This window comes from Pecten maximus, chromosome 9 (assembly GCF_902652985.1).
Source record: "Pecten maximus chromosome 9, xPecMax1.1, whole genome shotgun sequence".
Lineage (NCBI taxonomy): Eukaryota > Metazoa > Mollusca > Bivalvia > Pectinida > Pectinidae > Pecten > Pecten maximus.
In genome coordinates, this window is record NC_047023.1 from 19,036,679 (window position 1) to 19,048,951 (window position 12,273).

The 12,273-nt window shown below is 35.2% G+C and overlaps 1 protein-coding gene across 1 annotated transcript in view; it reads left to right on the forward strand.

Annotated features, from left to right (window-relative positions):
• LOC117334052 (solute carrier family 23 member 1-like) overlaps nucleotides 1–11,851 on the forward strand; it is a 38,718-nt gene extending 26,867 nt beyond the window's left edge. The window contains exons 10-12 of the mRNA XM_033893482.1: nucleotides 296–569; nucleotides 1,145–1,240; nucleotides 4,177–11,851. Coding sequence (XP_033749373.1) covers nucleotides 296–569; nucleotides 1,145–1,240; nucleotides 4,177–4,442 — 636 coding nt within the window. The 3' untranslated portion in view covers nucleotides 4,443–11,851. The remainder of the gene's footprint in view (nucleotides 1–295; nucleotides 570–1,144; nucleotides 1,241–4,176) is intronic.
• Nucleotides 11,852–12,273: the final 422 nt, after the last annotated feature.

A 12,273-nucleotide genomic window follows, 5' to 3' on the forward strand; every position in this document is an offset into this window, starting at 1 on the left:
GAAAATGAACGTAACCCTGGTATATAGTATAAAGAATGGTCCAAATAGGACACCGAAACTGATGTGGAGTTGGTGTCCGAAAACGAATGCATTTTATTTAGAGTTGTTTGAAGACAAAACATGCCAACATGCGTGACAAACCTTATTGTAATGATGAGTAAGCGTATCGTGTGATCATTCATGACCTTAATGGTCATATAGTCGTGTAACAATTGACGCCTATTTGTGCTTGTACTTGCTTGGCTTGTATTGTTACCTTGGCAATGACATTTATTTCTGTACATGTTTTTGTCAGGTTGGCAGCAGACAGGTTTTCCTCCTTACTGGAATCATCTACATCGCCTTCGGTCTGATAGGGAAATTTTCCGCTGTCTTCATCACCATTCCGTACCCTGTCCTAGGTGGCGCTCTGGTCGTCATGTTCGGAATGTTCATTGGTGTGGTTTTATCTAATCTCCAGTACATTAGTCTTACGTCCACTCGGAACATCGCTATCATCGGCACCTCCATATTGTTTGGTCTAATGGTACCATATTGGGTGGAAAAAAACCCCAATGGAATCAACACAGGTAAATTTTTATCAAGACATTTTCCAGGGTGCTTAGTTTTTTGGGGGTACCAGGAAATTATAAGCAACAGCCGGTGATACAATTTTACATTTAATCACGATTTTTTTCACAATGTTAATGAATTATTGATTTTTTTACAGTTTCAGAACTTACAGACATGTCGAGTTGTAAACAAACGTTTATTATATATATAATTAATGTTTACATACTAAGACGACAATGGCGTTTGGACGTGTTTGTGGTTAATTGTTATTTCAGAAATATTGAAAAGTGTTCACATCCAATAAAATTTTCGAGACGTGTAAAAGTTATCCGAACATTTCCTTTACAAAAAGGAGAATGTTGGTTCTGTTAAAATAATTTTTGTTTGAAAATTCAATTTTGTAACGATCGTCTTTTCATCTTTGTTTAATTAAAATACCACTGTTGCTTAAGCAATTAGAAATTGTTGAATTAATTTATATAGGGATGAAGGTTCGTTTAAACTATAACTTCACTAGATCTGAAATAAATTTAATCGGCAAACAACAACTCTCTGCGGGAATTATTTGTCGATATTGACGTGTCTGTTGTAGGCCATTCCGATACCGACCGTGTGCTGAGAGTGATCCTTGGTAACGCTAATTTTGCGGGAGCCGTACTGGCGTGTTTCCTAGACAACACCATTCCAGGTAATAATCTGTAGTGATTTGTGGGAACGTCGATTTCCATCTCGTCTTGAAATGCTTTGCATTCCGATGTTCGATTTAACAATCCATAAATTTATTTATAGCGATTTAAAGTCAAAGTCAAATGCAGCTTTCAGGTTCTAGAGTTTAAATTTCTATTTTAATCCGACTATGTCGCGTTGGTCCAAAATGAGTTTGATATTTCTGTGCAGTTCAGCAGTTAACTGAATATTGCATCCAATTAATTTATCGTGAAATTTATTCATTGGATAAATGTGAGCGTTTTATACTTTTTCTTTTTTTCCTTTAATGTAAGAGAGTTAGAGAATGAAACAGCCAACCTTCAACATCGACCATTTTTCGACATATCAGACCATATATGTATTTATACCAACATACCGAGTTTCTAAACATTTCGCGGTCATATTGTAATGTGTATCACGTGGTTAAAGTCTCACTGGGGACTATTTAGAGCGTCTGTGTCACGCGAGATCTCGTTAGGTCACATGAACGCGGTCATTACAAATATGTAAGTCGGCCCATATAAGATTTTTAAAAGGACGATAAAACATCAGACACCTCCGTTAACTCTTACTACACTTCTATATTACACCATTTCTGTAACAATTAATGCTAGTGCTAATATTTATAATACTATTGCGATAATCTGTCAGGTTCGGTAGTGAGCTAAAATTTGAATGCGCCTAAATTAGGACGTAGTACTAGAATTACGTAATCACAAAATTACACTGACGACAAGTTTCTTGATTTGTCAGTAAGTAAGGATGCAGATATCCACATAGGTGTTAGCATTAGTTGGTATGAAAGTAATATTTCAACTGTAAAAGGACATACTACTGGTTCCGGTAAATCGTCCTCTAAGTAATACCTTCCTACAGTAATGATAGTTACATTTCCACGGTTGGTTGATTGATATCGTCCTCTCTCTGATGTGTTGAAAAACACAAGAAAATAAAGAATCTGAATCTGAATACTTTCCTATAGTAAAGATAATTACATTTCCACGGTTGGCTGATTTATATCGTCCTCTTAGTAATACCTTCCTATAACAAGGATAGTTACATTTCCACGGTTGGCTGATTGATATCGTCCTCTAAGTAATACCTTCCTATAACAAGGATAGTTACATTTCCACGGTTGGCTGATTGATATCGTCCTCTAAGTAATACCTTCTTATAGTAATAATGGTTACATTTGCACGGTTGGCTGATTGATATTATCCACTAAGTAATACCTTCCTATAGTAATGATAGTTACATTTCAACGATTGGTTGGTATACTATTTCCATATACAGTGGACTCTGTCTAAACCGGACTCCATCGTGATTACATAATTTGTCCGGTTTGTAGAGAGTTTCGTTTTATAGGGCATAATTTTTATCATTGCAAAATATGATTATAATAGTTGTTACATATGTAAAAATGTATACACACAAATCTTGAACACGCTCAAAATTTCAGCTTCACACATTTTAAGGTGTTAAATTTAACACTATTATTACATTCTTTTGTTAGCACATCATTACATTGTTGGCTTAGAGATCTTTAAATTACTATATTTGCTTGAAAACGTCCGACTGTCTTTTGAGTGAAACTTCATCTCCTCTGTTACGCCCCCCCCCCCCCCCCCCCCCCGATTCATTTCGTGTCGTGCGTAGTCTAACTCATCTCGTTTACATTTTCCGTTTCGTTATCTGACTCCTCGTCTGTTTCCGTGTACCAGCATAAAGTGGTCGCTCACTGTCAAGTGTAACTTCCCATTCAGAGAAATCGCTCTCGGTTTGTATATATCACCTCACTGGATGCGTATTACTAAAAAAAAATAGATAATATATCAGTAAAGGCACTATTGCTTCACTGGTCATATATACAGTGTATATATATATACAACAATGATTTTTAGCTTTTCCATTCGGGCTAGTAATAGGATAACCAGCATTCCGAGGGTATTACTAAAGAAAATATGTCCAGCAATAACGACCCTCTCTAAAGATAGTAACAGTGACTTTGGCCCAAAAACCTTGAAACTTAAAACTTTGATCTGTAGCTACCAATACTGAAGTTACATACCAACTTTCACCAATATATCTTGAAACATGATTGAGCAAACTGAGGGGAAAACTGTGTTGATGGACTGGCAGACGGACGGACATATAGACCGGCAAACAGGCAGACGGACGTAGAGGAAACAGGGGACTAATAACCTATATTCTGTGGCATAGTGACATTTTCACATTACGCATGATGCGTCTGTCCGTCGTCGTGTAACTTTAAGATCTTTATAACTACTAATACGTGTAATTACATATCCCCATAACTTGCCAGGTTGAAGGGTCAACAACATTGTGCCAATGAATGACCCCTGCCCCTTCCAGTGATATGGTATCACCCAGGGACGCCATAGAAGATGGAACTACAGGACTAGATGTTGCAATGATTACATAATCAGTTTAGTTACATACATATTTACAATAGACACACAAATTATCGCTGGAAAATAGGTCGGTGCAGAATACTGTATAATTGTTAAATTTGACTGTTGATATAAATATTTTTAGCATGATGACCGCGAAAATTGTGAAATTAACCCCCGCAGTATATCAATTAAATTCACTGCAAATATTACTAACTATATATACAGTATACCAATTAATGAATGAAAACTCATCATTCAGCTTCTTTCCTTTTCTTTTCTTTTAACAACGTGTTGATGCCTGTGCTGATTTCTGAACTGCTCTTTCACCTTTTGCCCCCAACATCACTGAAGGTCGAAGCAACTGTATGATGCCGTTTTATCTGTTAATAAACTCCTGTCCAAAGGCTCTTCTGACTTGGGAGTTATTTTGTACCATCAATCTAGTGGTTATCTCGACTGTATCGTCAGGACATAACGTTCATATTCGCCATTACTTTTGCAGCCACCAAAGAAGAGAGGGGAATCACCGCTTGGCAAAACGTGACAAAGAACAAATCTAAAGATGACCCCCACCAAGCCAAGGAGGAGTTGTACGAGGAATCTATAGACGTGTACGAACCACTCTTTCCAAAGGCGTGGAGAAAACATTTCATTCTCAAATACATACCGTTTTTACCGAACCCTGACGAGTATGATATCGTCAGTGATTGTGCCTGTCCATCAACTACATCCTGTACATGTTCTAGATTAGAGACGTCTCAAATATGAGATTGCATTATGTGTTCAGGGAGTATAACGTCATATCATCTAACGCCAAACGGTAATCTTATTTAATTAATTCATTAATCAAAATTTGACATACAAAAAAAGCCAAATTTGATATACATATAACGTCTTATATCTATTAATTTATTAATTCTTATTTAGGTTATTTGTATTTCTGGACAGACATTAACGTCAAGACATTTTCTAATGCATTATCTTACTGCCAAACTTCTGAAATTGTCAATATACTTTTGTTATGATATGCTATGTTGGATGGGGCCATTTTACTCGATTCGACGGCGAGTTGTTAAAGACGGTATTAATCAATGTTTTACCTTGCACACATTGTAATACTGGTAGGGAAACGTAGTTCTTAGGGTTTCGTTGTGATAATATGTTTTGTTGTATTTCTCACAAAGGAACTCCATGTACCCATGCTGTCATCTTCGCTAGCCAAGGATTCGTGGAGTGTAACGTAATCAGAAACCTTGGCTAGCCAAGATGCCATGCTATATGCTGGTTTATTGCGACGGGTTGACAGTCGCACTCTAGAGAGTAGATAACAGAGGCATACACCTCACAATTTAAATAAGTTGATAATGTTATTCGAATGACTATATATTATATTTTGAGTGTGAATTTGTTAAAGTTTCCTATTAGTAAATAAGCATTGACGATGCACAATGTAAAATAAACGGGTTCTGTACGCACTCCGATATAATAGTACTACTAAATGTGAGACTGGTCTCCGATGTTATTATCTTAAATATTCTTTAATTGTGATTAAGAAAATAAAAAAAAACCAATCGTTAATATTACTCAACTGATTATTACAATATGTTAAGCTTGATATTGACAATTATTTGTTTGATTAATAGTATGATACTGCATGTAATCATGTAGTTACCGCAGATTGTAATAACTTTTACACAACGTTATAACATGTTTAGATGTTATATAGCATGCCTGGTTGTAAGTTAAGTAATTAAATCATGCTGTGTTGTATTGACTTTATTAAGTCATGCATGGTTTTATTGATGTATTAACACCATGCTTGGTTGTAATTACATAATTACATGATATCTGACTGTTTATACACCATCCACCATCCTTGGTTGTAATTACATAATTACACGAAATTTGGCTGTAAATACACCATGCTTGGTTGTAATTACATAATTACACGATATTTGGCTGTAAAAACAGTATGCTTGGTTGTAATTACGTGATATCTGGCTGTAAATACAGTATATGTGGTGGTAATTACATAATATATGGCTGTTAATACACCATCCTTGGTTGTAATTACATAAGTACATGATATATGGCTGTCAATACACCATCCATCATCCTTGGTTGTAATTACATAATTACATGATATCTGACTGTTAATACACCATCCTTGGTTGTAATTACATAATTACATGATATCTGACTGTTTATACACAATCCTTGGTTTTAATTACATAATTACACGAAATTTGGCTGTAAATACACCATGCTTGGTTGTACTTACATAAGTACACGATATTTGGCTGTAAAAACAGTATGCTTGGTTGTAATTACGTGATATCTGGCTGTAAATACAGTATATTTGGTGGTAATTACATAATTACATGATATATGGCTGTTAATACACCATGCTTGGTTGTAATTACATGATATCTGACTGTTAGTACACAATCCTTGGTTGTAATTACATAATTACACGATATTTGGCTGTAAATACACCATGCTTGGTTGTAATTACATAATTACACGATATTTGGCTGTAAATACACCATGCTTGGTTGTAATTACATAATTACACGATATTTGGCTGTAAATACACCATGCTTGGTTGTAATTACATAATTACACGATATTTGGCTGTAAATACACCATGCTTGGTTGTAATTACGTAATATCTGGCTGTAAATACAGTATATTTGGTGGTAATTACATGATATCTGACTTAATACACAATCCTTGGTTGTAATTACATAATTACATGATATATGGCTGTTAATACACCATCCTTGGTTGTAATTACATAATTACACGATATTTGGCTGTAAATACACCATGCTTGGCTGTAATTACATAATTACACGATATTTGGCTGTAAAAACAGTATGCTTGGTTGTAATTACGTGATATCTGGCTGTAACTACAGTATATTTGGTGGTAATTACATAATTACATGATATATGGCTGTAAATACACCATGCTTGGTTGTAATTACATAATTACATGATATCTTGCTGTTAATACAGTATGTTTGTTGTAATTACACAATTACTTGACATCTGGCTGTAAATACAGTATATTTTATTGAATTTACACAGTTAAATCGTAAAGTTATTGAAGTATCATTATAGGTTGTGTTGGTTGATGTTACTACAATATGTTTAATTACATTCAGATAATTACGCCATTCCTGGTTGTGTTAACGTAAATATAGTTTATGTAATATGTATTTTTCTGCTGTACAACCTAGACATTATTCTTCTATACTAAAACTTTTCCTGTTAACGTTTTCGAATCGGTTTTTTGGGGGGGTTATCGGTAATTCTGTCTCAATAACTGGGAACCAATTGTGATCTGATGTCAAATTACGGCGGAAATTCTGACATTCATACCACCCGAAACTGGTGGTCAGAGAAACGTTTTCTTTTCTGTTTTGAATTTAACTATAGAAATCGAAATAAATCTTTTTAATATCTGTATGATATACAACATAAATTCCTTGCAAACATATTCTCCAAGATGCCCTGGTCCCGATTTCATCAACGTTGACTTAAAGAAATTCATGAACTGAAATATTTCCATTGGAAAGCATTACAGAATAATGAAGTACAACATCTATGTAACTTACTATCTAAATTGCAAAATTACTGTAATACGCTTCACATCATAATATACAGTGTACAAATCATATATAAACTATATAGACTCGATCAGTTCGATGATAATGTGTTAAGAACGTGTGCGAATAAGACGTAAACAGGTGAATTTTAAATTTGGCCAGGGTTTCCTACTTCTTGGTAACTGTTAATAATTAAATATAAGCTGTTCCACAAAGTGAATGCTACCTTTACAAAGCACAGGTTATCATAAGTCACAGAACGAGAGTTTGGAATGCGTAACAATGATTCTGTCTTCGATCGTAGTGATCGTGACGGCTGATAGAGAGTGACAAGTTCCTGTCAATACTCCGGAGCCGTTCCATTTATTGCCTAGTACTTCAAAATATATATGGTGACCTGAAACGCACAGGTAGCCAATGTAATGAATAAAGCACTGGTGTGATGTGCTCCCTCTTTCGAGTACGGGAAACAAGACGTGCTGCAATGTTCTGGCCCATCTGCAGGCGGCTGATCGGTGCATCAGATACACCAAAGTGCAAAGCATTACTTTAATGCAATCGAGAAGTAACAAGCGAATGTATCAATGTGTTGCATGCATCTGTGCTAATGAAGTGCCAGATACATCCAATGTGTCTGATTTGGTGATAACATTCAAGGGGAAATCTTAGTGACGGAACCTTCCTTGAATACTGTAATGCTTTCTTATTGGAAATTGAAAGTTAAGGAATATTGATGAAACCGGGGTCTGTGTGAACGAAAGTGTCTTGTATACCGTTATAAATAGTGGAAAGGTGCATTTCAGTGATATATATACCACGTTAGGCTGTGTCTTTCAGAAGTACTCCATGTTTAGATTGAATAGTTTTTAACCAAATGAGAATATGCTTAATTGTATGTGTGTAATTATTTTTATTATTCGGAATACAGTGTAAACATAAGTAAACGGAAAAAAGAGATATGAGGACAAAAGCGTTTAAGAGCGAAGAATCTCAATACAGTCAATACCTACCGAATGATTCTCCACTAAAATACAGAATACTCAATAATTTGTCAATAGACAATGCTTATCTAATGCTTATTATTTTTATAGTGGGAATCGCAATTACGCCCACTCAGTTTAGGAAACAGCTACAGAAGAAGTACAAGTGTGCACTTTTGTTGAATTTTCTATCAATAGCCTTTCAAAGGGTGCTGGTTTTTGCAATCAATTAATGAGGGTATTCTCAGCTGATTTTTAGAGAGGTGTTAAACTGGTCAGGAGAGAAGATGAGTATACGGTTATTTAAATGTAATAGAGCAGATTTTTTATGCGGGTTTGGTGATCCACCGTGTTTTGTTTAGTTATATAAAATGGGTTCATTTTCTGTGAGATCTAAAGTCAATGTGGAAAAAAGAGGTTCCGTCTGAGATCCTTGTATATCGAATGAATTATATGATTAAGGTGATGGGGTCTGTGATCCCTGTAAGGTAGCGGAATGGGTGCTGGATACATATAAAAGGTATTTGGGTACGCGGTCCTTATAAAAGGTAATGGGTTTTGTTATCCCTGTAACACCAGCTCACATTCTGTTTACTTTCATGTTGTTTCAATCTCTTACGTTTTTTATTATTATATTATCATATTTGTTTTGTTAATATATTCCTACATGATTAGTGCTTGCTTCTCACATCTAGATAAGCTAAGTTGGGTTCAAAAACAGTTCATCTTAAGACGGGTGTAAATCAAATACCTGTGTTTTGTTTATAAAATCGTTTCATAAATGATTCGGAAGCATAACAAGAATCATTGGAAACTCGTGTTAAAGGCTGTTATGTTTTATGGGTATTAGGCATACTGAATTTTGCTTGTTAAATGTACGATCGGTATGAATTTTTGTTTTATCTCAATTTTAATTGTATGGTTTGCCAATAGCGGCGGCATGTGTATTAAACGATGATTTGATGATTTTACATAACAACTTTAAATTTCTGACTGCTATCAGGCGAATCCCACATTATGTGTATGAAATACTTCCATTGTACCCTTCTTGGTCTCTGGGATGTTTCTATTGTACCCTTCTTGGTCTCTGGGATGTTTCCATTGTACCCTTCTTGGTCTTTGGGATGTTTCCATTGTACCCTTCTTGGTCATTGGGATGTTTCCATCGTATCCTTCCTTGTATTTTGGATGTTTCCATGGTAACCTTTCTGGTCTCTGGAATGTTTGTTGTTCAGTTAAAACGCGCCATTCTCGGTATCCGGAATATTTTTGTTAGGATCTGATTGGAATGTTTATGCTTATTTGTATTTTGCTAGATTTATCTTGTCCTGTCCACTTTTGGAATGATTTTGACTACAAGTTTTACCCTGTTGTATTAACGCTGTAATAGTTATTGTTTTACGTGTAGCAGGATTATCTTTTGATATTGTCCGCTACTATGTAATAGCGATGTTCTTTACAGGGAAAACTCCAACAGATAATTTCATTATCATTTCGCATGTTGTTCAGTCCTGCTATGTACACAAAAATATATTGTAGAATTCTTATAAAAAAAGTTTCAAGATCTCAGGAGTTTTAGTTACCTACGTTTTACTATGTATGTAGTCGATTCGAAAATGGGGACATTTATAGGTACTAGATGGTGATGACATCACAGGTGCTAAATACCAATTGTATCTAGTTACGTATCTCTACCAGAGGCCCGGTCAGTAAATATTTCTTTAAAACCTACACGTAGGGACATTTTTAAAGAGAGAACGTGTGATACAAGGTAACGGTTATAATTGGTTCTTACACAAGTGTGCTCGTGTCTGATACGGGTGTAAGAGCACGTAATGATTTGGATATTTGGGTGCTTTGTATTGTTAAACAAATGTTGTAATTTATTACTGAATCTCTCTCTTATTTAAATCGTTATTATTAATGTAATTGTTTTAAATGTGAACTCATGTTTTATATTTAATCTTGATATAGTGTATTACACACTAATGATACATTGTTTTAGCTTGATAATTTTCTGGAATGGGAACAATTTAATTAATGTTTCTTTGTATTTTAAATTAAAGATTGACAATTTTGTGTGTTAAAAAAGTGATGTACGCATAAAAATGTCTTAAATTCTAGATTGTATTTGGCAAAATGTTATAATAAACTAGAAGCAAACTATACCTCGTTGGCGTGCGTAAGCACCACATTACGTCGGCTACTTTTGGTACTGAGCGTCGCTCACTAACATAACTGTTTGTCTCCTCCTAGCGTCGCTCACAAATATTACTGTTTGTCTCCTCCTAGCGTCGCTCACAAATATTGCTGTTTCTCTCCTCCTAGCGTCGCTCACAAATATTACCGTTTCGCTCCTAGCATCGCTCACAAATATTACTGTTTCTCTCAACCAGGCGTCGCTAAAACAAAATAGTACTGTTTCTCTCTTCCGGGCGTCGCTCACGAATATAACTGTTTCTTTTCACCAGGCGTCGTTCATAAATATTACTATTTCTCTCAACCAGGCGTTACTCACAAATATTATTGTTTCTCTCAACCAGGCGTCGCTCAAAAAATGTTACTGTTTCTCTCTTCCAGGCGTCGCTCACAAATATAACTGTTTCTTTCCACCAGGCGTCGCTCACAAATATTTCGTGTTTCTTTCCACCAGACGTCGCTCACGGTTATAGTAAGTAAAACCAGTCGGAAATTACAAAACAAAAAGATATGACTTCCGTTTTATCGATGGCGTAATTGTTATAGCAGTCCGCATCATTCCAGAGAGATGTACAATATCAACGATGAAGGCATTTCGATTGTGCAGTAAAATTGGAGGTGTGAATAATTGTGGATATACCGTTATTGTCAATATTGTAAGTGTAATTGCCAATGTTTGTATGAAATTGACTGTATTTGTAGGTATACTGTAATTGCCTATATTGTACTTGTAAGTATAATTACAAAACTTTGTGTGTATAACTTCCATTTTTTGTGTAGGAAAACAAAAATTGTTAGATTTTATTTTACTTTGATGTCAAACAGAATTCAGTTTTCAAGAGATATGGATATATACATAACATTAATGCTATCATCGGCTAATAAACCAAATGCTGATTTCGTGCAATTTGTAAACTTCCAATCCTTCATACACACAATGACATATATTTTATCTGTTACAAATGATCGCTGGTGGGTTGTCTTTATAATGGTTCACTGTCAACAAGGCGAAATAATCTGCAATATTGTTAATATTTCGCATATCAAGAAAATGTTCACTAATCGAATAGCAGCAGTTTCTAGTGTGTTACAAATCAGTCTTGTTGAATACACGATGTACTTTTTTTAATGTGTACACAACTGTCTCTCAATGACGTTTTATTGATATTCTAAGCTTTAAAGGATGCTTGTGAATGGTGCAAAACCTTACGAATGGTGTTTCAAATCAAAGCAATAAACCAGAAAACGTGTCTGTTGTGATGAACATATGGTACGTGGCGCTCATCAATGTAAATTGAGCTTTAATGTATAAATGGTGTGAAATGTCTAAAACTGATAGGATATTAAAATGAAACGAGGATATTAAAATGAAACGATAGCCTTCACTTGTCTTGCGTCATTCCTTTATGCTTCCCGACATGCCTGATGGTTCCGTTGTTATCACACTAGTTCTCAATTGACGAAGATTTGCTTGGCGGATGTCGGCGATGAACAGACGACGCTTAAACTCCCGAAACACATGGTCTTCTTATTGTACTTTTTCAATGGTGACCATTCTTCACTTATTGTTCGTATATTTCCTCGTTTTATCGATTTTGATTTAGAATAAGGTTACTTTTTAATGTGGATATTCTCTGTTGTCCCTGTTTGAATTTTTGCATAATATATATGGTATCTGTTCATGCTTGGTTATCATTCACGACAAGGCGTCCAGACAGAACAGACTCAAACAACATGAACAATATAAACGTATACATACAAACGCAAAACGTTGCGATTTATAGAGAACAGACAGTAATGTCAAAAA